General features: G+C 40.6%; 1 protein-coding gene across 1 annotated transcript in view; it reads left to right on the top strand.

Moving 5' to 3' along the window:
- The window catches only part of LOC309961811 (collagen alpha-4(VI) chain-like), a gene marked incomplete at both ends in the record, with an annotated part of 64,662 nt that overhangs the window by 22,051 nt on the left and 15,666 nt on the right, over positions 1 to 26,945 (top strand). The window contains 7 exon segments of the mRNA XM_082839293.1: positions 2,776 to 2,811; positions 2,909 to 2,971; positions 4,263 to 4,325; positions 6,172 to 6,264; positions 7,401 to 7,437; positions 10,503 to 10,922; positions 10,925 to 10,995. Coding sequence (XP_082695419.1) covers positions 2,776 to 2,811; positions 2,909 to 2,971; positions 4,263 to 4,325; positions 6,172 to 6,264; positions 7,401 to 7,437; positions 10,503 to 10,922; positions 10,925 to 10,995 — 783 coding nt within the window.

Genomic DNA, 26,945 nt, shown 5'->3' with positions numbered 1-26,945 from the left:
GCCAAGGCAGGGTACAGGGGTTCGAGCTTTGGTCTGGGAAGACCCCACATGCCGCATAGCAACTAAGCCCGTGCACCACAAGTACTAAGCCTGCGCTCTAGAGCCCATGAGCCACAACTACTGAGCCCTCGTGCCACAGCTACTGAAGCCCGTGCACCTAGATAGAGCCCGTGCTCCACAACAAGAGAAGCCAACGCAATGGGAAGCCCGCGCACCACAACGAAGAGTAGCCCCCGCTCACTGCAACTAGAGAAAGCCCGTGTGCAGCAATGAAGACACAACACAGCTGAAAATAAATAAATAAAAACATACAATAAATTAGATCAAAATATTTTTTAATAAAACAAAAAACAGAAAAACCCATGGTGCTAAGTCCAGTGATCAGTTCTCTGCCCTCATTGTGTTCCGTGTCTCAGCAGCATTTGACAGAGATGACAATGGGCTTGTTCTTTAAACCTTTGCTCACTCAACTTCCAGCACATACCACTTCCCTGGTTTTCCCTGGCTGCTCTTGGCTGGATCTTCTGAATGTTCTTGAGCTCTAAATGTTGAGGACTCAAGACTCTATCCTCATATTTCTCTCCCTCATTACTCACTCCTCAGGTGACCTTATCCAGTCTCATGGCATCAAGTGCCATCTGTCCTCTGATCTCAGTTTACTTCTCTAGCTTGGACCAATCTCTTAAGCTCCAAATATGTTTCTACTTGCTTATCTCATAGGCACCTGAAAGTTGGCATGTCCCCAAGCAACTTTTTTCTTCTTCTTTTGTTTTCTAATCTTTTATTACGGAAAAATTCAAGCATATATACAAGTGGAGAGACTAATATGATACCTCCTCCTGTGTACATATTACCTAGCTCAAACAATGAAAAACGCTTGGTCAATTTAGTTTTGTTTTATTTATAGTCCCACTCACGTTTTCCCACTCCCCCCACAAATTATTTTGAAGCAAATACCAGATATCATATATTTCATGCATAAATATTTCAGCTTGCATCTCTAAAAGATTCTTTTTTTTTGGCGGTACGCGGGCCTCTCACTGTTGCGGCCTCTCCTGCTGCAGAGCACAGGCTCCGGACGCGCAGGCTCAGCGGCCATGGCTCACGGGCCCAGCCGCTCCGCGGCATATGGGATCTTCCCAGACCGGGGCACGAAGCCGTGTCCCCTGCATCGGCAGGCGGGCTCTCAACCACTGCGCCACCGGGGAAGCCCTTAAAATAAAGATTTTTTTTTTTTTTTTTGCGATATGCGGGCCTCTCACTGTTGTGGCCTCTCCCGTTGTGGAGCACAGGCTCCGGACGCGCAGGCTCAGCGGCCCTGGCTCACGGGCCTAGCCGCTCCGCGGCATGTGGGATCCTCCCGGACAGGGGCACGAACCCGTGTCCCCTGCACTGGCAGGCGGACTCTCAACCACTGCGCCACCGGGGAAGCCCCTCTAAAAGATTCTTTAAAAATATAACCACAATACCATCATCACACCTAAGAATGAGCAATGATCCTTTAATATCATCAAACATCCAGTCAGCCCAAACTGATTCACCTGCCCTTCCTCCTGCCTTCCCCATTTTGGGAATTGGAGACTCCATCCCACCAGTTACTTAAAACAGATGCTTGTTTCATCTTTAATAAGTCTCTTTCTCTCACCCCTTACATTTAATCCATCAACACTTAAGGGTGAGTCTATCTTCAGAATATATCCAGCATGTCATTCTGTCTCACCACCACCACTGCTGCACTCTGGGCAAGCCAACATGATTTAGCACCTGGATTAGTGTCAGAGCCACCTAACTGTTCCCCCTGCTTCTGCCCTTCTAGTTAGCTTTCTTTGAAGAAACCAGAGCCATCTTGTAAATACAGAGGCAGGTCATGTCACTTCTTTACTCAAAACCCAGCCATGGCTCCCGATGGCATTCAGAGTTAACCCCTCTGTTATGTGGCCCACAAGATTTTACATGATCTGCCCCTCCCCATCCCATTATTCTGCTTCATTGTTGGTCAAACACAGCACACATTCATACCCTTGTTTATGGTTTTCACATACTCTTTCCTCTGCCTGGGATGCTCTACTTCCACACATCTGCTTGGCTTGCTTCCTGAATTCATGCTGGTCTTTACCCAAATGCTACCTTTACAAAACGGTTTTGCCTGACCCCCTTATATAAAATAGCTAACCCCTCACCCTTACATTCTTTATTTCTTAATCCTTTTTCTGGAATAGCATTGATCTCACCCTGGCAGATTTTATGTCTCTTTCTCACTAGCAGGTAAGTTCCTTGATGGCAGGGTCTTTGTTCTGTTCACCATGGAATTCCCAACACCTAGAGACATGCCTGGCACACAGTAGGTGCTAAATAAATACTTCTTGAATGAATACTTGCTTGGTAGTATGTCTTTGGTCTGGCAATGATCATCTGCTTCCCAGCAGTCAATTTGGTGGCCCTTCCCTTAGTTTCAATTGGATCATATCTCTGGTTATTTAAACTGATAGATAAATAAAAATGTACAAGAAGAAAGTTTTATTACACAATATATCAAGAAAGGAGGAAGAATTTGTAAAAATCACTTGCATGTTGCTTTGCATTGAATTATAGAAATAAAATACGGCCACTTGGGAGTAGCTTAAGATAACAGCCTTTGCGATAGTTGTTTCTTCCGGCACCTGTTTTGAGTTTGTTTTTTCAAAATTATAGTATCTTCTTTTTCCCCCAAGGAATGCCAAAGAAAGACTTAATCACATGACACTAAACAAGACCTTATCTCATTTCTGACACTAGAGGGAACCCGGATTTCCTGGCTACCCTGGTGCACAAGTAATCTTTTGGGGCCTGACATCTGGTATGCAGCATGTGTCATTTATTTGTACTTATTTTTCTTTATACTCATGGTTCTACTTTTGATTCTATTAAGGGAGAAGATGGTGACCTGGACCACCAAGGAGAGAAGGGGGCAAAGGGAATCAGAGGGAAGAGGGTAAGAACCAAATCCCCAGATCTATAGAGGCCCATATCATGACAGTCTACTCAAAGGACTATACTTCCACTGGGTTAATGGACTTCTTAGCAGGAAGCCCATGTCCTCGTCAGAATATTCTACACCTTCCTGGTCACTTCCCACTTAGTCCCATTATCATTTATCTTCTGAATGCAAGTGCAGCTCACCAAACCATAACAACAGAAAATTCAAGTTGGGAGTTTCAGTTATGTAGTATCAACCTTTCAAAGAACAAGTTTGGAGACACCTCTGTCTTTGGTAAATCTAGACATCATTTGAAAAAATATTGGTTTAGCTGCAGGGCAAATATTACTGTTTCTTTAAGATTCTTCCAAGCCTTTACTTTCTCTTAGCTATTCTGAGACTAAACTCTCAAGAATGTGGCTGCCATCTTGGTGGACTTGGAGTCATGTTTTTCTCTGTGCTTTATAGAGTCTACCAATAAAACCCATTCCTTCAGGTTCGGAAGATTCAGTATTGAAGAGCCACAATCACTACCATCTCTTTTTGGAAAGAGTAACCCTGTGGATACCTAACAAGTTGGTAGTGTTTAGCTGATATACATTAGAGAGCAAGGCCTTCTGGGAAAAGAACATGGACTAGTGTTCAACGTAGGAGAGAGGAACAGAAGGAGAATGTATATTGTCTGGGCACCTAATAACTGGTATTTTCATAAACTGGCAAGTACATAAAGGAAAATTTGAACTATGCCTAACTTGGCTTGCTACTGGCTAATATTACCCTGCTCAGCTAAACTCTCTCTTGTTTTAAAATTAAAAAAGATAAAGCATCAATTATACGCAGATAATGCTGTGTCAGTTCAAATCCCTGTCAGATAAGCAGTGAGTCCATGGTCAGCATAGACCTTTTCTGAGACACTGAAGACCAGAAGATAATAGGAACTTTTCCTTTCTCCTGATGCCTGGCCTTCAATACACATTTCCTGCATTCATTTAATTATATGACCTGGAGCCTCAGCTGAATATCGAGACATACTTTAAGGCTCTGTTTGGAAGTGTTTGTGTGAATTTACACATGTTGGCTGGGGTTAGGTATGTATGGGGGGGACTTAGATGGTTCCCACAAAGACCTCCCCATCCCCCCCACCACCCAGTCTCCATGTCTCACTCTACTGAAGACGGTTCATGAACTAACTGGTCCATAGCAGACTCATTAGACTCAACAACTTGGAATCTCAAGGTGGGTCTATTGGTTTTAATCAAGTCGTGTTCAAGGGGGAAGCTTATCCCTTTGGTTTGGTCATTTTTAGGGTAATGCTGGACTTCCTGGATTCGTTGGAACTCCAGGTGACCCAGGCCCTCCAGGACCAGTGGTAACATGGATTTCTCCTTTCTTTTATTTTCAACCTTTGTGTAAAATTGAATAAGGATTTGATGAGACATCTCTAAGAAGAAATAAACATTTAAAATGCACAGGAGGAGCTAAATAGGGAATGTGCCAAATTTACTTTAGAGGGCATTAGCTTCAAGTTCTTACACAGTATAGTATTTATTAGATATAGATATTTTGACTTGAACATGGGAAAGATGTGGAGTGGCTGGAGAGTCATGGATCTGTCTAAGTACATAAAACAATACACAAAGCTCACTGGAGAGTGCATTTATCAGTGTAAACAAGATGAGCGGCAACATTTATGCAAAAACCAGAAAGAAATCCTAACAAAATATGACATTTATATAATCTTATCCGCACTGACAATGTTGCAAGCCCACAGATATTTGTAAAATTCCCTGGAAGGTCATTTGGTATGAAAGGAAAGACTAGAGGTGGTTGTCGTTTTGCCCCATGCCTGTCCTAAGAGACAAGGCCATCATCCGTGAAGGAAGGTGCAGTGAGTTGGCTGCGGGTTGAACCAGGTAGTTTCACTGCAGTTTAGGGTTTGCTGGAGAGGTGCACAAAAATCTTAAAAGAAGAAGGACCACCATGCCCATTTTACAGATAAAGAAATAAAGGCTGAGGAGATTATAGTGAGCTGCAGGAAGTCACAAATGACTACCTCATAGAGTACAAATAAGCACAAAGATCTCCAGACTCCCAGAGTGGCTGGAGTCAGGCGGATCTGTTGTGAAGGGCTCCAGGGAAGACTTGTGTAATGCTACGGAATAGATAGGGTGGTGGTGGGTGGCCTGAGGAGAAGAGGTAGGGGAGGACAGGGGTCCACTTTAGAACTGCCTATAAGTGGTCCTGGGATCTTGAATGGCCTTTTCCTGAATTTGATCCTAAACTGTGGATTGGGGCTTCCCTGCTGGCGCAGTGGTTGAGAATCCGCCTGCCAATTCAGGGTACATGGATTCGAGCCCTGGTCCAGGAAGATCCCACATGCTGTGGAGCAACTAAGCCCGTGTGCCACAACTACTGAGCCTGCACTCTAGAGCTCACGAGCCACAACTACTGAAGCCTGTGCACCTAGAGTCTGTTTTCCACAACAAGAGAAGCCACCACAATGAGAAACCCCGGCACCACAACGAAGAGTAGCCCCCTCTCGTTGCAACTAGAGAAAGCCTGTGTGCAGCAATGAAGACCCAATGCAGCCAAAAATAAAAAATAAATAAGATAAATAAATTAAAAAAAAAAGTTCACACACAACTATAAAAAAAAATAAAAAGAATCCGCCTGCCAATGCAGGGGACACTGGTTTGAGTCCTGGTCCAGGAAGATCCCACATGCCGCAGAGCAACTAAGCCCATGTGCCACAACTACTGAGCTTGCGCTCTACAGCCTGCAAGCCACAACTACTGAAGTCCATGCACCTAGAGTCTGTGCTCCGCAACAAGAGAAGCCACCGCAATGAGAAGCCTGTGTAGTGCAATGAAGATTATCTCCCGCTCGCTGCAACTAGAGAAAGCCTGTGTGCAGCAACGAAGACCCAATACAGCCAAAAATAAAATAAAAAAATTAATTAATTAAAAAAAACAAAAAAACCCAAAAAACAAAAAACCAAAAAAATCTGTGGCTTAGTCTCAAAATAACCTGGTCTCCTAAGTGTCTTTCTGTAGCATCTCCCTGGGCACCCTGGACTCTGAGGTCTGGGATACATCTCCTAGGCACTCTGACCTCCTTCCTTAAGGAGTCAGACAGAACTTCATGCCCAGGAGCAAGGCAGAAGGAGGTCTCTGTAGTGCGGTGAGCTTTCTCAAACTCTCTTGCCAACTCTTCAGAATAATGTGTTGGACTTCCAGAATCTTGCATTTGAAACCCATTTCTGTTCTTTCCAGGGCATCAAGGGCCCCAAAGGTGTGATAGATATGATGGTAGGTGAAGATTTGTTTTTAATATTTTCAAGGATATCTTTTATTTCTTCAGACATACAAAATGTAGTTATTTTATACTTTCTATCTGATTATTCCAATATCTGAAATAGTTACAGAATTTGTTGTTTCTGCTGGTGTGAAGATTTTAATTGTAAATTTTAAAACACAAAACTTTCCACTTTCACAAAATAGAAATCTGTAAAGATTCTTTAGTTTCTCCTCTTGTAAGTTCTCTTAGTACTTTAAGTTTATAGACTTTACTCTGGTAGGTTGTAACCAAATCAAATAAAAGGAGTAGAATAATATTTTAAATATTTAAACAATATTTTAAATATTTTCAAGAGTAGAATAATATTTTAAATCTGGATGTTTTTGAGAAATACCAGTTGGCATGAAAGGAAAGACTTTGAGGTTACTACCCCAGTGGGGGTGGGGGGGAAAGGCTTTTTGTAATGTTCAAAAATTGCTTGTAAAGTATTCATAAGCCAAAACATAGTATAGTACAGGTCACCGTGTCTTATGGCACACCTGAAAATGATCTCAGTCTTATGATGATTTTTCGTCACCCAAGTACAAAAATACTATTGAGGGGAGGGGAGGGAAGGACATGGGGCAACTGAGGAGCAGGAAGTGATGGGGTCAAGGGGAGAACAGAACAGAGAGGAAGGGATCAAAGGAATGAAACAATTCTAGGGGAGGTGTTGAGGGTAGAATATCTTGCCTGTCATTCTAAAGAAATGTTACAGAAATCGCTAAGGTAGAGATCCAAGAATTTTAGGCATTTTTCTTCCTTCTGTGTTGACATTCCTGGAATTAAACTTCTTCAAAATCAGATTTGATTCCATTCCTTTGCGAGGCAGATTTTTTTTAAAAAAGAAGGGTTCCCCTTATCTACCTATCTCTAATAGTATGGCAGTATATTGTATATAAAATAGTTTAAAAATATCCACTGGATCCAGAAATATAACTTCTGGAAAGTTCTATCTGTTGTAACAACTTTGGGGTTTTCTGTTGTGGATTAAAAAGCTTCAGGTAGGCTGGGATAACATCCATACGACATTTCTAAGTCATGACAGTGAGGAGGAATATGCTTCAAATTAAGTACTCTTTCCTTTCTTTCTCCATCTTTCTAACAGCCTTGTGAAATCCTCAATTTTGGTCGCGAAAATTGCCGTAAGTTGTTGGGAAAGGCTAGAAAGGAGCCAGGGGTATGAAGTGGGAATGGATCATGCACTGAGGACATAAGTCACGTGGGGTTTGGAGGTGCCATGGTCCATCATGGGAAGCTCTTATAATTTAACATATACAGCTCAGTCCCCACTTGGATAAGTAATCTTCCCCAATGTGGTCTCAGAAGTGAAGTGGATGATATGGAGAACAGTATGGAGGTTCCTCAAAAAACTAAAAACAGAGCTACCATACAATCCTGCAAACCCTCTCCTGGGCATACATTTGGAGAAAACCGTAATTTAAAAAGATACATGCACCACAATGTTCATTGCAGCACTATTTACAATAGCCAAGACCTGGAAGCAAACTAAGTGTCTATCGACAGATGAATGGACAAAGTTGTGGTACATATACACAATGGGATACTAGTCAGCCATTAAAAAAAAATGAAATAATGTCATTTGAAGCAACATGGATGGACCTAGAGATTATCATACTAAGTAAGTCAGATAGAGAAAGACAAATCTCATATGATATCACTTGTATGTGGAATCTAAAAAAAGTTACAAATGAACTCATTTACAAAATAGAAATAGACCCACAGACATAGAAGACAAACTTATGGTTACCAAAGGGGAAGGGGGGAGGAACAAATTAGGAGTTTGGGATTAACATATACACACTACTATACATAAAATAGATAACCAACGAGGACCTACTGTATAGCACAGGGAACTATACTCAATATTTTGTAATAACCTATAAGGGAAAAAAATCTGTAAAAGAATATATAATACATATATGTGTATAACTAATCAGTTTGCTGTACACGTGGAACTAATACGATATTATAAATCAACCGTACTTCAGTAAAATAAAATTAAATTAAAAGAAATGAAGTGGATGAAAGGCATGCCGTCTCACCAGTGAAGAAAAATTCCTCTACAATTGGCACCTCATTCAATGCAATGATAATTGCACACCTGCACATCTTGGTGCTTCTTATCACAAAACAGGCAAAGAGAAGCTCTGTTCTTTTATTTCATCCATTTAAGCAAGAGGGATCAACAGTGAGCCTTCAGTAAGAAATGGGTCTTTTTAAATTAACATTTGTGTTTTAAAAATGGAACTGTGAATCATCAAATCTTAAGTAATGCTTTGTCACATTCCCAGATTGTAATTCTTTGTCTTCAATGTACTCCAGGATATTTGCATCCTATAATATACACATTTCTCCACTTACTGGCAATAGGCAGTGAACATTGACTTGGCAAGTTTGGGTTTTCTCCACAATCATCCCACCCCTATTATGCTGACTCTCCCATATTCTGTCCATTCCCATCCAGTTGCTGTTCAGGGAGATTCTGGAATTTTTTTTCCTAAAAATCATAAAGAATAATACCATCACCTTGACCACAAAGGAAAAGTTTCAGAGTTAAAAGTTAAACCTCTTTTACATTCAGGAGCACTGTAAAGTCAAAAACAAACAGAAAAATGGGGAAAATATATGCAATATAAGAAGTGAACCCAGGGAAAGGCCCTAACTTCTTTACTCTATCATGTTGAAATATATAAAATCACTGCTACTCAATCATTTTCATCTACAAACACAGATATTTCATATTTGCTAAACCTAAGTGTAAAAATCTCTTTTAGATTGAAAACGGACCAAAAACATGAATGGAGGATTCAGAAAAGAAAAAAATACAATAAACCTGTAAAAATGTTTGACCTCACAAGAAGTCAAAGAATACAAATTAAAATAAGATTTTTTTTGTTTCAAATTGGAAATTGTTTTAAGATGAGGAAAAAAATCCCTATCCAGAGTTGAGAAATGTAGGTATGTCAATTGGCACAATTTTTCTGAAGAGCCATTGGACAATACATATCAAAAGCCATAATTGTAGACCTATTTGGAGCTGTGATTGGACAGAAATGAACAGATACAGTTCAAGTATTCTCATCACAAAGGGATGTTGACAGAAGAAATCATGAGACATCATAGGAGACCAGATGACACTGCTCTAAATTTATTGATGGAAGGAATATCATAAAGTGAAAAAGGATTCAGAATAGAGCATATCCTAAGCTCCAAGTCTTATAAAATGAAATAAAACAAGTGATAGATATACATATATACACATATATATGATAAATTAAGGATAATTTTAATATATTGTTTTCTAGTATTTTCCATGAAAATATATTGCTTGTGTATACACACTTATACATAATATATGCAATATACAATTAATATTATTACTAACATTAATAAACAATATATTAATAACCAACAATACAATAATTAATATTAATAATTACTAATATTACTATATTTTATTATATAGAATTTAAGATATGTGTGTATGCATATGTGTGTGTATATATAGTTTCTGAGTAGCTAAGTGTATTAGATTTAAGTTCAGTACAGTGTGACTCAGTACTCAAACGCAGGGACACCAACATAGTCCTCAAATCAGCCTGGAGGTAGCCAGTCCCGGGATGATGGAGTGCCATGGTGCCTAGGGATGGGTGCCCAGGGATGCAGCCTCTTTATATTTTCCTGCACTGCCACTGGGGTGGGGATGCTGTTTCCGAAATCACCTCATGGTCCAAGATGTCTATCAAGCTTCAGCCAGCAGGTAAAGGAAAGGAGGATACTTTTTCAAGGTTGTACCTCCCATGGTTCTAATTCTGTTATCCAGAGCTTAGTAAGATGCTACCCCACTGGGAAATGTACCTTTTGTTCCAGGCAGCCATATACCCAGCCAGAGACTGGGTTTCTGTTACCATGGAAAAAAGGGAGAGCAGATATTGGGGAGCAAGGTGAGGTCTCTCTGCCACACTCAGGCAGAACTCGGAGAGGCTTGAATTTCTCAGAGGAGATGGTTTTCATACTGAAGCTGGCAAACGTGGCTTCGCCTATGTCAACTAACAACGTCTTTTCTCTCCAAAATCGTTTCCCTTCTAGCCTGTTCAGGTAAATAACATTTCTTCTTATTCACTCCAACCTTCATCCGTTTACAGACATTACAGACAATCCTAAATCTGTGTATCCACGTGTCTAGGTGTTTCCGAATGCCCAGTGTTCCCGACCGAGGTGGTCTTCGCCTTGGACGTGTCAAATGACGTCTCCCAGTTGGATTTCGAGAGGATGAGAGGCATTTTACTATCTCTGTTGATGAAGACAGAAATCAGTGGGAGTAACTGCCCCACGGGTGCCCGGGTGGCCATCGTCTCCTACGACAGCAAAACAGATTACGTGGTTCGCTTCTCCGACCATAAGGGGAGGCCCGCGCTCCTGCAGGAGGTCAGGGGACTCGCCCTGGCAGGGTCCTCTAGCAGCAGGAACCTTGGGGACTCCATGAGGTTTGTGGTGAGACATGTATTCAAGCGCGTGCGCGCGGGCCGCCTCCTGAGGAAGGTGGCCATGTTCTTCCAGGTGGGCTGGATCCAGGATGCAGGTTCCATCAGCACAGCCACGCCGGAGCTAGTGCGCTGGACATCACCTCTGCGGTCATCACCTTCACAGAGGACCGCAACCTCCCAGACGCCCTACTGGTAAGTGGGGGACCGCGGCTGCGCCAGGTTCTGGGGGTTAGTGCCTGGTTCCTGCTCCTCCACCAAGGAGCACATGAGGAGTGAGAGCTGGTCAGGGGAAGAATTCTCCAGAAACTGAAGTATATGCGTGGGAGGGGGCAGGTGCGGGGTTGGGGGGATGTCTCATTACAGACTCTGCTACCAGTGCTACTGCTGGTACCTCCTGGCCATCCTTGAGCCTCTGTGCCATGAGCCTTTTAAACACTGTCTTATTGAATTATCCCCCAAACTGTATAAGGTAAATGTCATTGTGATCTCCATTTCAGAGATAAGAATACTGAGGCTTAGAGAGAGGTTAAGTATATCATCAAAGATCAAATATCTGTTGGGGGCAGACCGATTTTATCTGCCTTCACAGCCTGTGCTTAACCACTCTAGGCTAACCTGTATCATGGGGGTCCACAGACTGTAATTTTCTCTCCTCTTTTTTATTTGGGGTATAAAATCCACATCCATATACAAAGTGGGTAAGAGGCACTGATTTTAAGGATACAGCTAGATGGATTTTTGTATATGTTTAAAGTGCTGTGACCTAGACATGGTTCGAGATATTGAATACTTTTGGCATTCTATAAGTTTTCTAGTACGACCTTTCCGGCTTCTGTCACCTGTTCTGAGCCTTGGTGCAATGTGAATCCTACAGAATGTACTCTTTATATCTGGCTTCTTTCACTCAATGTCTGTTCTTTTGTTCATCCATGTTGTTTATATGAGTAAATTTTTTTAACTGCTTTTCTGAAGTATTCTAGTGTGTGTATATACGATAATTTATTTTTATTTTTTAAAATTGAAGTATAGTTGATTTACAATTTTGTGTTAGTTTCAGGTATACAGCACAGTGATTCAGATATATATATATACTCTTTTTCAGATTCTTTTCCATTATAGGTTATTACAAGATATTGAATATAGTTCCCTGTGTTATACAGTAGATCTTTGTTGGTTACCTATTTTATATATAGCAGTATGTATCTGTTAATCCCAAACTCCTAATTTATCCCTCTCTCCTTTTCCCTTTGGTAACCATAAGTTTGTTTTCTATGTGTACCACAATGTATTTATTGATCTATTCTCTAGACTTTACTTTTCTAACTGAAACCCATGTAACACATTCTCATGGAACATATGGGATGATTTATCAGAATGAAAGGCGATTTCCTTTTTAAGTGATTTCAGGATGCTGATGAATATCAGACTGAGCTGCATTCCATTGCCAATATTCAACCGTTTCTGATCTGCGAAAACGGAAGTGTCATATGGTTCAACCTAAGAGCTAAGGAATTCAGCTGTGTTAGACCATTTAATTTTCTCTGAAGGTTGGGTGTGTAGCGCGAGTGTTAGGTGAGAGATTTTGTTGACACAGCTGTGAATATGCTTCTAAGATCAATAGGTAAGACCATGACAGCTTGCGAACTGTTGGGAAGGATGGACAAAATATCTTGAGTTTTCAGAAATAAAGTTAAGATGCAGAGGGTGAGTCCCTTGTTCCCTGTTAATCCCTCTTGCCTCCCAGGGTGTCTGGACAGGGACGGGTTGGGGGATGGTGGCAACTCTCAGTGGATTAGTAAAGGCAGGGTGAAACAAGTCACATTTTATTTTTTTATTTTTATTGAAGTATAATTGACTTATAATATTTTATTAGTTTCAGGTATGTACAACATAGTGATTTGATATTTTTATACATACAAAATGGTCACCATAATAAGTCTAGTTATGATATGTCACCGTACAAAGATATTACATAGTTATTGACTATATTCCCCACACTGTACATTTTATAGCTGTGACTCATATTTTGTAACAGGAATTTTGTACCTCTATTTTTATTTTTATAAATTTATTTATTTATTTTTGGCTGCATTGGGTCTTCTTTGTTGTGCATGGACTTTCTCTAGTAGTGGTGAGCGGGGGCTACTCTTCGTTGTGGTGCACAGGCTTCTCATTGCAGTGGCTTCTCTTGTTGTGGAGCATGGGCTCTAGGCGTGTGGGCTTCAGTAGTTGTGGCTTGCAGGCTCTAGAGCACAGGCTCAGTAGTTGTGGCGCAGGAACTTAGTTGCTCTGCAGCATGTGGGATCTTCCTGGACCACGGCTCGAACCCATGTACCCTGTATTGGCAGGCGGATCCTTAACCACTGTGCCACCAGGGAAGCCCGGAATTTTGTACCTCTTAACCTCCCTCACCTATTTCTCTCATCCACCCACCCTCCTCCCTCTGGCAACCACCAGTTTGTTCTCTGTATCTATGAGTCTGTTTCTGTTTTATGTTTGTTCATTTTTTTTGTTTCTTAGATTCCACACATGAGTGAAATCATATGGTAGTTTTCTTTCTCCATTCTGACTTATTTCACTTAGCATAATACTCTTTAGGTCCATCCATGTTGTCACAAATGGCAAGACTTCATTCTCTTTGTGGCTAAGTAATATTCCATTGTGTGTGTGTGTATACACATCTCTATATATGTATATATTTATGTGTGTGTATATATGTATATGTATATATATATATAATCTTCTTTATCCATTGATCTATTGAAGGACACTTAGGTTGCTTCCATTTTGTAGCTGTTGTAAATAATCCTGCCATGAACATAAGTGTGCATATATCTTTTTGAATCTGTGTTTTGCTTTCTTTGGGTAAATACCCAGAAGTGAAATTGCTGGATCATATGTAGTTCTATTTTTAATTTTTGAGGAACTGCTATACAGTTTTCCACAGTGGCTGCACCAATTTACACTCCCACCAACAGTGCATGAGGGTTCCCTTTTCTCCACATTCTCACAAACACTTGTTATTTGTTCTCTCTCTTTTTTTTAAATATCAAAAATTCTTTATTTTGAAAAACAATTTGACATAATTTATATATTGAACCTGTGGTACACACACACAATGAAATTAATTAAAAAAATTTTTTGCATTTAAAAAATATTTTCAAGGGTAGATGATTTACAATGTTGTGGGTTTTTTTTTTTTACATCTTTATTGGAGTATAATTGCTTTACAATGGTGTGTTAGTTTCTGCTTTATAACAAAGTGAATCAGTTATACATATACATATGTTCCCATATCTATTTGTTCTCTTTTTGATGATAGACATTCTGAGTATGTCTATCATCAAAGGTTATATGAGGTTATATGAGGTATGAGGTCATATCTCATTGTGGTTTTGATTTCCCTGATGGTTACTGATGTTGAGCATCTTTTCATGTATACAAAGTCATCTGTATGTCTTTGGAAAAATATTCAGCTCCTCTGCCCATTTTGTAATTGGGTTGTTTGTTTGCTTTTTGATGTTGAGTTGTATGAGTTCTTTCTATACTTACTGGATATACGGTTTGCAAATATCTTCTCCCATTCAGTAGGCTGCCTTTTCTTTTTGTTGATGGTTTCTTTCCTTCACTGTGCAAAAGCTTTTTAGTTTAATGTAGTCCCATTTGTTTATTTTTGCTTTTGTTTCAAATACATAACAGTTTAAATTAGAGATGGAACTTTTGTCTTTGGCTCTTTCCTCAATAACAAGGTGCTGTAGGAAAAGTCTCTGTCTTTCTGAGTTTCATTTTGCTCAGCTCTAAAATGGAGAGAGTGTCACAACTTGATGTTATTTAAGGCTCCTATCCAGGTGTAATTATCTACTTTTTAAAAGGCATTTCCCTAACATTTGGAGAGTGATACTCAGGGTACAATTACGATTAACCCCACCCCATTGTTCATCAGTGCTGCTCTCTGAGAGGGGATCCTGGGCAGACAGCATCTGGATGGTCCTTTGTCAAGATGTTCTGGCCCTCTCAGCTGCTTTAAGTGCGAGTGAAAGAATGACATAGTGTGTGAGAAGAAACTGCCAGCTTAAAGGTACTTGCATCTCAGTTCTGTCCTTTCTGTCTGCTCTTCTTTTAATTTCTTAGACATATTCTTGCCCCAGGATGCTGGGGGATGAGTCTGTTCCTTCAATTTAACAATTTAGAAAGTTGTTATATGGTATTTGCCAGCTCAGATGTAGTGAATGACCTCTGTTCTGGTGACATTGGCAAGGAGAGAAACCATAAAAACGACAACCCCATCCTCAGAGACTTTCAACAAATCCTCATTTCTTCACAACTGGGCGTATTGCATCTCATAACCTTCCCTACTCTGTGCTTTATCCTTAGTGGAATCCAGTTAGGAGAGTGAGAATGTCCTGTAATTTTCTTTCTGAATTATCCGCTTGAGGGCTCCCTTTGACAACCTGTGGGGCTTTTGTCTTTCACCTCTATGTTATTTTATTTTTCAGACAAATACCCCCATACTTCTAGTAAAATGATGGTTGTTCAATTTGAAATGATTGTATAAAGAGATGCCTAATTTCTCGTCCATTTAAACATGCTTGGAAGTTATGGGGCATATTGGAAAGATTTCTTAAACCATCCATTAAATCAACCTCAGCCCTAAATAAAGCAATATTATAGCATGTGGACGATTCTTGCCTAATCCCATTAAGAACTGTCTAATTGCCTTATGTCTCAAAACATAAGACTTAATGTGCCCCTCTTTTTTAAAGTCAAAAAGTGGAGGATTACAGGGAAAATGCAATTTGTTTGCCTCATTTCGAATTTCATTTTTCTTTATAAAAAATCTAGCACTTGTTCCTTTGAAACAATAGCTAGGAAAATAGCTCACATTTATTGATCCAGGTGCTATTCTGAGATCTTCCCAATTATTGATTCATTTAATCCTTACCACAACTCAGATAACTATTATTATGGACCCATTTTTCAGATGATGAAACTGAGACCCAGAGAAGTTAAATAACTTGCTCAAGGTCTGGAATCCCCATTCACAATGAGATTTTAATTCAAAGTCAAAAACAGGAAAAGAAGATAGTTGAGAAGTTCTAAGCTTTTTCCACGTATTAATTAATTTTATCTATACAAGAACACTATGAGAGAGATTTATGAACTGGCCCTATTTCTATTTCCGTGTACTGCTTTAAAAAAAAAAATCCCAAGAATGGAATACTGGCTATCATGCAGAAAAAAACAATTAACTTTAGCAGATGAAAATATTAAGAGGAAGGCCAAAGGGATTTGGGGAGGAGTAATTTTGAAAAATTTGGCATAATTTTAGAATTCAGAAAAGTTGCAGGAGGACATTCATTTTTTTTTTGAAGGAAGTGTTGGGTTGTCCAGACACCCCTTTCAGAGGCCATGGATGACTCGCTGCTGAGGCCTTGTGGGCTGCTGTTTTCAATTAGATTGTTACCACCCTAGAGTGAGGATTAGTAGCTGAGGGAAGGAATTAGGCAATGAGGCTTCAAACTTTGGCTTTGTCCATTGTGTAATCTGGACATGTCATTTGGCACTGGTGCCTCAATTTAGTCACCTGTAAAATGGGGATAAACTCACAGGTTTGCTGTGAGAGCTGTAGGAAGTAGTGTCCACAGGGACGTCTGACACTTTCTGTGTATACGCGATGCAGGCCATGGTTATTGCTGTCTCCTCAAGGTCATCAGGAATGTGCATTTTCCCAGTAACTGTATATTAAATCAGAAAGCTTCCATTTATTTACAGCAGCTATGACGTTCCAGCCACCATGCTATGTCCTTTTCATGCCTTGTCATCTTCACCTCTCACTCCTCAAAATGTGGTCCTGGGACCAGCAGCATATCAGCCTCACCCAGGTCTGTGAGAAATGCCAAATCTTAAGCTTTCTCCCTGATCTAATCCATCAGGCTCTGCATTTTTAATAAGATCCCCAGAAGGTTTCCATGAATGTTAAAGTCTGAGGAATTTGGGGCTGATCCTCATACTAATCCTACAAGTTAACCACAATAATACATTTCCCAGAGAAAGTGAGGGAAGCTCTGAGGTGAAGTGACTTGTTATAAATGACACAGTCCTGAATCAGCACTCCCATGTGTCTGATTCCCTGGTCCCTTCAATGTCGACCCCCAGTGTTCACTGGGGAGTCCAGGAAGAGTCAGCAGCTTCATGGAGTTCCTGATGGGGCCATGCCACCTGGCAGGAGCCGAAACTGTACACCAGATGGTATCTAACTCTCCCTCTTTAGGGTCCGGTCAGCCCTTCCTCGGTCCAAGGCAAATCCTCCTTCTCAGCACTTGCCTCCTTCCTCTCTCCCCCATTTGCCTGAGCCAAGAGCCTCCTCAGTGCAGTCCTAGGAATGAGCATTGTTCCCTGGCCTCTGGCAGCTCAGCCCAGAAGCAGTCAAGCATTGACTTGAACCCTGTGGGCTTCTTCAGCTCAGGGCCCACAGGGCGTTCTTTAATATTGGGGGCTGAGGTTTGAGTGTTGTCTGTATCCTTTGAGAACATACCTTTCTATTAAACAAAAGAGGATGTTCATGCAAATCCCTGTGCTGTATCCTCTCCCGCCCCTTCCCCATACTCTTGTCCTTAGTGCCCAACTAGTCTCATCAGAGCACAACTGGATATTCAGAAGCAAAGTTGGTTGAGGGAATCATGAAAATTACTCATTCAAACTATAATAAAGCTTTGAGCCTCAAGCAGATCACTTGGCTTGTGTTTCAGGTACTCTGTGAGATTTCCTTCTCTGGTGCAGTAGGGATCATAGAGCCAGCTTATTCTTCTCATGCTGGGGTCCCTTACCACATGAACTCTCAACTAAAGCCTTCTCCAGAACCATTTTGGCAACTTTATCAGTGACTAGGACTGTGCTGGCAAGTCCAAAGTCAAAGTAATGAAATGTTAATTAATAACAGCTTGGTACAGATAAGTTTAAACTGAATCACAGTTCCCCATGGACTTCCATTGTGTCTTTGTGTACTGGTTCTCACAGTTTTATTTTTGCAAGAATGGTAAAAAATTTAAGCATTATCATAAAAGTATTCTTCCTCAGAAGAGTTTAAAAAAAGATGCAAGAGAGGACTTTCAATATGGCGGTGGAGTAAGACATGGAGATCACCTTCCTCCCCACAATTACATCAAAAATACTTCTACATGTGGAACAACTCCTACAGAACACCTACTGAATGCTGGCAGAAGACCTGAGACTTCCCAAAAGGCAAGAAACTCCCCACGTACCTGGGTAGGACAAAAGAAAAAACAGAGACAAAACAATAGGGATGGGACCTGCATCAGTGAGAGGGAGCTGTGAAGGAGGAAAAGTTTCCACACACTAGGAAGCCCCTTCGTGGGTGGAGACTGCAGGTGGCAGAGGGGGGAAGCTTCGGAGCCACGGAGGAGAGCGCAGCAACAGGGGTGCGGAGGGCAAAGCGGAGAGATTCCCTCACAGAGGATCGGTGCCGACCAGCACTCACCAGCCTGAGAGGCTTGTCTGCTCACCTGCTGGGGCGGGCGGGGGCTGGGAGCTGAGGCTCGGGCTTCAGAGGTCAGATCCTAGGGAGAGGACTGGGGTTGGCTGCGTGAACACAGCCTGAAGGGGGCTAGTGCACCACAGCTAGCCAGGAGGGAGTCCGGGAAAAAGTCTGGAGCTGCCAAAGAGGCAAGAGACCATTGTTTCAGGGAGCGTGAGGAGAGGGGTTTTAGAGCACCATCTAAATGAGCTCCAGAGACGGGTAAGAGCCGCGACTACCAGCACAGACACCAGAGACGGGCATGAAACGCTAAGGCTGCTGCTGCCTCCACCAAGAATCCTGTGTGCGAGCACAGGTCACTATCCACACCTCCCCTGCTGGGAGACTGTGCAGCCCGTCACTGCCAGGGTCCCATGATCCAGGGACAACTTCCCCAGGAGAACACATGGTACACCTCAGGCAGTTGCAACATCATGCTAGCCTCTGCAGCTAGAGGCTAACCCCACCTTCCATACCCCTCCCTCCCCGTGGCCTCAGTGAGCCAGAGCCCCCTAATCAGCCGCTCCTTTAACTCCCTCCTGTCTGGGCAAAGAACAGATGCCACAGGGTGACCTACACACAGAGGTGGGGCCAAATCCAAAGCTGAACCCCAGAAGCTGTGCAAACAAAGAAGAGAAAGGGAAATTTCTACTGCAGCCTCAGGAGCAGTGGATTAAATCTCCACAATCAACTTGATGTACCCTGCCTCTGTGGAATACCTGAAGAGACAACTAATCATCCCAAAATTGAAGCAGTGGACTTTGGGAGCACTATAGACTTGGGGTTTGCTGTATGTGATTGACAAGTTCTGATTTTTATGTTTATCTTACTTTAATTTTTAGCACCTGTTATCATCGGTGGATTTGTTTATTGGTTTGGTTGCTCTCTTCCTTTTTTTCCTCTTCTTTTATTTTTTTACTTTTAATAATTAAAAATTATTTTTATTTTTATAACACTATTTCATTTTATTTTACTTTCTTTATTTCTTTCTTTTTCTCTCCCTTTTCTTCTGAGCTGTGTGGCTCACAGGGTCTTGGTGCTCCAGCCGGCTGTCAGGCCTGAGCCTCTGAGGTGGGAAAGCTGAGTTCAGAACATTGGACCACCAGAGACCTCCAAGCCCCAAGTAATATAAATTAGTGAGAGCTCTCCCAGATATCTATGGCTCAACAATAAGACCCAGCTCTACTCAACAACCACCAGGCTCCACTGTTGGACACCCCATGCCAAACAACTAGCAAGACATGAACACAAACCCACGCATTAGCATAGAGGCTGCCTAAAATAATAATAAGGTCACAGACACCCCAAAACACACCACCAGATATGGTCCTGCCCACCAGAAAGACAAAATCCAGCCTCATACACCAGAACACAGGCACAAGTCCCCTCCACCAGGAAGACTACACAACCCACTGCAACAACCTTACCTACTGGAGGCAATCACCAAAAACAACAGGAACTATGAACCTGCAGCCTGCGAAAAGGAGACCCCAAACACAGTAAGTTAAGCAAAATGAGAAGACAGAGAAATATGCAGAACATGAAGGAACAAGGTAAAAACTCACAAGACCAAACAAATGAAGAGGCAATAGGCAGTCAGCCTGAAAAAGAGGTCAGAGTAATGATAGTAAAGATGATCCAAAATCTTGTAAATAGAATGGAGAAAATACAAGAAACTTTTAACAAGGACCTAGAAGAACTAAAGAGCAAACAAACAATGATGAATGACACAATAAATGAAATTAAAATTTCTCTAGAAGGAATCAATAGCAGAATAACTGAGCCAGAAGAACAGATAAGTGACCTGGAAGATAAAAGAGTGGAAAAAATTTCCTCAGAACAGAATAAAGAAAAAAGAATGAAAAGAATTGAGGACAGTCTCAGAGACCTCTGGAACAACAATAAATGCACCAACATGGAAACTATAGGAGTCCCAAAAGAAGAGAAAAAGAAAGGGACTGAGAAAATATTTGAAGAGATTATAGTGGAAAACTTCTCTAATATGGGAAAGGAAATAGTCAATAAATCCAGGAGCGCAGAGAGTCCCAAACAGTATAAATCCAAGGAGAAACACACCAAGACACATATTAAACAAACTATCAAAAATTAAATACAAAGAAAATATATTAAAAGCATCAATGGAAAAACAACAAATAACATAATACAAGGGAATCCCCATAAGGTTAAAGCTGATATTTCAGCAGAAACTCTGCAAGGCAGAAGGGAGTGGCAGGACATATTTAAAGTGATGAAAGGGAAAAACCTACAACCAAGATTACCCAGGAAGGATCTCATTCAGATTCAACACAGATTTTAAAACCTTTATATACAAGCAAAACTAAGAGAACTCAGCACCACCAAACCAGCTTTACAACAAATGCTAAAGGAACTTCCTAGGCAGGAAACACAAGAGAAGGAAAAGACCTACAATAACAAATCCAAAACAATTAAGAAAATGGTAATAGGAGCATACATATCGATAACTACCTTAAAAGTAAATGGATTAAATGATCCAACCAAAAGACATAGACTGGGCTTCCCTGGTGGCACAGTGGTTGAGAGTCCACCTGCCGATGCAGGGGACACGGGTTCGTGCCCTGGTCCAGGAAGATCCCACATGCTGCGGAGCGGCTGGACCCATGAGCCATGGCTGCTGAGCTTGTGCGTCCAGAGCCTGTGCTCCGCAATGGGAGATGCCACAACAGTGAGAGGCCTGCGTACCGCAAAAAAAATGTCATCATTAAAAAAAAAGTTTTCTTTTAAAAAAAGACATTGAATGGATACCAAATCAAGACCTGTATATATGCTGTCTACAAGAGACCCACTTTAGACCTAGGGACACATACAGACTGAAAAGCGAGAGGATGGAAAAAGATATTCCATGCAAATGGAAACCAAAAGAAAGCTGGAGTAGCAATTCTCATATCAGACAAAATACACTTTAAAACAAAGACTATTACAAGAGACAAAGAAGAACACTACATAATGATCAAGGGATCAATCCAAGAAGAAGATCTAACAGTTGCAAATATTTATGCACCCAACATAGGGGCACCTCAATACATAAGGCAAATGCTAGTAGCCATAAAAGTGGAAATTGACAGTAACACAATAATAGTAAGGGACTTTAACACCCCACTTACACCAATGGACAGATCATCCAAAATGAAAAAAAGACGGGAAACACAGGCTTTAAATGATACATTAAACAAGATGTATTTAATTGATATTTATAGGACATTCCATCCAAAAAAAAAATACACTTTCTTCTCAAGTACTCATGGAACATTCTCCAGGATAGGTCATATCTTGGGTCACAAATCAAGCCTTGGTAAATTTAAGAAAATTAAATTTGTATCAAGTATCTTTTCTGACAACCGTGTTATGAGACTAGATATCAATTACAGGAAAAAAAAACTGTAAAAAATACGAACACATGGAGGCTAAACAATATGCTACTAAATAGCCAAGAGATCACTTAAGAAATCAGAGAGGATATAAAAAAATACCTAGAGACTAAGGACAATGAAAACACAATGACGCAAAACCTAGGGGATGCAGCAAAAGCAGTTCTAAGATGGAAGTTTATCTCAATACAATGCTACCTCAAGAAACAAGAAAAATCTGAAATAAACAACCGAACTTTAGCAGTTAGAGAAAGAAGGATAAAAAAATCCCAAAGTTAGCAGAAGTAAAGATATCATAAAGATCAGATCAGAAATACATAAGAAAGAAATGAAGCAAGTGATAGCAAAGATCAATAAAACTAAAAACTGGTTCTTTGAGAAGATAAACAAAATTGATAAACTGTTAGCCAGACTCATCAAGAAAAAAAGGGAGAAGACTCAACTCAACAGAATTAGAAATGAAAAAGGAGAAGTAACAACTGACACTGTAGAAATACAAAGGATCATGAGAGATTACTACAAGCAACTATATGCCAATAAAATGGACAACCTGGAAGAAATGGACAAATTCTTAGAAAAGCACAACCCTCCAAGACTGAACAAGGAAGAAATAGAAAACATGAACAGACCAATCACAAGCACTGAAATTGAAATTGTGATTAAAAATCTTCCAACCAACAAAAGCCCAGGACCAGATGGCTTCACAGGTGAATTCTACCAAACAATTACAGAAGATCTAACACCTATCCTTCTCAAACTCTCCCAAAATACAGCAGAGGGAAGAACACTCCCAAACTCATTCTATGAGGCCACCATCACCCTGATACCAAAACCAGACAAAGATGTCACAAAAAAAGAAAACTACAGGTCAATATCACCGATGAACATAGATGCAAAAATCCTCAACAAAATACTAGCAAACAGAATCCAACAGCACAGTAAAAGGATCATGCACCACGATCAAGTGGGGTTTATGGCAGGGATGCAAGTATTCTTCAATATAGGCAAAACAATCAATGTGATACACCATATTAACAAATTGAAGGTTAAAAACCATATGATAATCTCAATAAATACAGAAAAAGCTTTTGACAAAATTCAACACCCTTTATGATAAAAACTCTCCAGAAAATAGGCATAGAGGGAATTACCTCAACATAATAAAGGCCATATATGGCAATCCCAAAGCCAATGTGATTCTCAGTGGTGAAAAACTGAAAAACATTTCCACTAAGATGAGGAAGAAGACAAGGTTGCCCACTCTCACGACTATTATTCAACATAGTTTTGGAAGTTTTAACCACATCAATCAGAGAAGAAAAAGGAATCCAAATCAAAAAGAAGAAGTAAAACTGTTACTCTTGGCAGATGACATGATACTATATATAGAGATTCCTAAAGATGCTACCAGAAAACTACTAGAGGTAATCAATGTATTTGGTAAAGTAGCAGGATACAAAATTAATGCACAGAAATCTCTTGAATTCCCATACACTGATGATGAACAATCCGAAAGAGAAATTAAGGAAACACTCCCATTTACCATTGCAACAAAAAGAATAAAATACCTAGGAATAAACCTACCTAAGTAGACAAAAGACCTGTGGGCAGAAAACTATAAGACCATAATGAAAGAAATTAAAGATGATACAAACAGAGGGAGAGATATACCATGTTCTTGGACTGGAAAAATCAACATTGTGAAAATGACTATACTACCCAAAGCACTCTACAAATTCAGTGCAATCCCTATCCAACTACCAATGGCATTTTTCACAGAACTAGAACAAAAAGTGCACAATTTTTATGGAATCACAAAAGACCCCAAATAACCAAAGCAATCTTGAGAATGAAAAATGGAGGTGGAAGAATCAGGCTCTCAGACTTCAGACTATACTACAAAGCTACAGTAATCAAGACAGTATGGTACTGGCACAAAAACAGAAATATATATCGATGGAACAGGATAGAAAGCTCAGAGATAAACCCACACACATATGGTCACCTTATCTTTGATAAAGGTGGCAAGAATATACAGTGGAGAAAAGACAGCCTCTTCAAATAAGTGGTGCTGGGAAAACTGGACAGCTGCATGTAAAAGAATGAAAGTAGAACACTCCTTAACACCATACACAAAAATAAACTCAAAGTGAATTAAAGACCTAAATATAAGGCCAAACACTATCAAACTCTAAGAGGAAAACATAGGCAGAACACTCTATGACATAAATCACAGCAAGGTCGTTTTGTACCCACCTTCTAGAGGAATGTAAATAAAAACAAAAATATACAAATGGGACCTAATGAAACTTAAAAGCTTTTGCATAACAAAGGAAACCATAAACCAGACAAAAAAAGACAACCCTCAGAATGGGAGAAAATATTTGCAAATGAAGCAACTGACAAAGGATTAATCTCCAATTTATACATGGAGCTCATGCAGCTCAATATCAAATAAACAAACAACCCAATCCAAAAATGGGCAGAAGACCTAAATAGACATTTCTCCAAAGAAGATATGCAGATTGTCAACTAACATATGAAAGTATGCTCAACATGACTAACTATTAGAGAAATGCAAGTCAAAACTACAATGAGGTATCACCTCACACCAGTCAGAATAGCCATCATCAAAAAATCTACAAACAGTAAATGCTGGAGAGGGTGAAGGGAAAAGGGAACCCTCTTGCACTGTTGGTGGGAATGTAAATTGATACAGCCACTATGTAGAACAGTATGGAGGTTCCTTAAAAAACTGGAAATAGAACTACCATATGACCCAGCAATCCCACTACTGGGCATATACCCTGAGAAAACCATAATTCAAAAAGAGTCATGTACCACAATGTTCACTGCAGCTCTATTTACAATAACCAGGACATGGAAGCAACCTAAGTGTCCAACGACAGATGAATGGATAAAGAAGATGTGGCACATATATACAATGGAATATTACTCAGGCATAAAAAGAAACAAAATTGAGTTATTTGTAGTGAGGTGGATGGACCTAGAGACTGTCATACAGAGTGAAGTAAGTCAGAAAGAGAAAAACAAATACCGTATGCTAATATATATATATATATATATATAATCAAAAAAATAGAAATAGTGGCTCTGAAGAACCTAGGCACAGGATAGGAATAAAGACACAAACGTAGAGAATGGACTTGAGGACATGGGGAGGGGGAAGGGTAAGCTGGGGCAAAGTGAGAGTTGCATGGACATGTATACACTACCAAATGTAAAATAATAGCCAGTGGGAAGCAGCTGCATAGCACAGGGAGATCAGCTTGGTGCTTTGTGACCACGTAGAGGGGTGGGATATGGAGAGTGGAGGGAGACACAAGAGGGAGGAGATATGGGGATATATGTATCCGTATATCTGATTCACTTTGTTATATAGCAGAAACTAACACAATAATGTAAAGCAATTATACTCCAATAAAGATGTTAAAAAGTAGATGCCAGTTTTGTAGCTATTTCAATTCAGTTGAATTAGGTTGTTTTCCAACCAGCCGAACAGCAGATTGAAGAGCTGAGCTGAGTAGAAAAGTCAACATAGTGTCCTGAACACAAGGCAAATACAGAGGACAGTAACGGGGGACCAGGCTGTGTTGAAATAGGAAGAAAGCTCAGCAGCATTGACTCCTACCCTAAACTCTGTTGTTGAGGAAATAGGCCAGAGGCTTGTCCAAGGCCACACAGCCAATTCTGGCAGGCCAAGGACTAGGACCCGAGTTCCCGACACCTAGTCTATTAGTGCTGCATAGAATTTTTCTTGTGAACCAATCCTTTGTACAAACTTGAGGGTATGTTTGAATTTATTTGAAGTCTTTCATATTACCTTTAAAATTCTCATCAATTCTTCTTTAGATAACACACCTCAGCCATGCTTCCTGTGGTTTAAAAATAATGTACACCAGCTTAGCGTCTCCCCACAACTCTTGGAGTTAATTCGATGTTCCTGTGTTACTCCAGTCTTCTCCAGTCTCCTGGAGCACTGCTGTGGATCCTGGTTTCAGAAGCCTTCCAGATTGCCTCATGTGATTTCCAGTAAAGCTCTTAATGTGTCATATCCATGCTAACATTGTTCTCTCTAATCCTCGGCGATTTGTTAGGTCCATTTTGTTTGGTCTATGACCATGTGAAGTGGATCTGAATGTTGGATGTTGGCAACTCTCCACTCACTGTTCTTGTCAGCCTCCTCCCTCTGTCAGGGAGTTCCAGGGTTTCAGATGCGTTTTCTCAAGTGTCTGGCGGGTAGGGGCGTTGAGAAGAATTCATAAATAACCACTGCCTACCTCTGGGCATTTATCTTGCTGTTCCTCCACACCGTAATGCTTTCCCCTGCTTCTTTGCCAGGTAAGGATCCTACTCATTCTCTCAAAAGTGCCAGATGCCATTATCTTCATCAGGTTGCTTTTATTCATTCCTTTTGAAATGAATCTCCTCTTCCTGTGTTCCCAAAATATATTACTGGTCTCTTTCTTTCTTGAACATTATTTGTCTATCCTTCCACTTAGGTTTTTAAGCTCTTTGAAGGTGTGGCTGTGTCATTTTTATGTCTCCAAATGGCTTAAGAATTTTACCTAGTAGCCATTTCATCAGTCTTCGTTGATTTGAATTTCTAAGTCAGAAAAAACCCTAAATTTAGATGGCTTTTGGCATGGAAGAATTAGGAACGTTCCCATGTTTGTTTCGTGTTACATTAGCATAAGTGAAAGTTCCACTCTTTATATATCTTTCCCCACAAGGGTTTTTCCATGAAGGAGGCTCAGGTGAGGGACCATGTTTGGGATGTGCCGCAATCCTAAACAGGAAGAGTGAATGATCTGTAAGGAGTGTATGTTACAGAATGTTCTTTTCCAGAGCAGACCCTTCCCGTTCTCTATTCCCAAGGGTGGGCATGACATCTTCATATCTTGAGCACCTTGCTACCAGAGGAGGGTCCAGGTCGGCTTGGCCCTGGCCACAGCAATGCAGGAGGTGGGGCTGACCCTCAGGGAGGCGCTGTCCTACATGCTTTGACAGAGTGGACAACGAGATGGCCATGACTAAGCTTAGATATCCAGCTCTTTGCAAACCACACCTCAACTCCTGAGAGAAATCATCTGAAAACTTTCCTAATTTCATTATGAGGTGGAAACCTTGCAAATAGTCTGCATTAGCCAGGGCAGGTTGACTGTGAAACCATTCATGCC

Source organism: Leucopleurus acutus (assembly GCF_964270905.1).
Source record: "Leucopleurus acutus genome assembly, chromosome: 5".
In the NCBI taxonomy this organism is placed as follows: Eukaryota; Metazoa; Chordata; class Mammalia; order Artiodactyla; family Delphinidae; genus Leucopleurus; species Leucopleurus acutus.
This window is presented reverse-complemented; position numbering and strand designations above follow the sequence as displayed.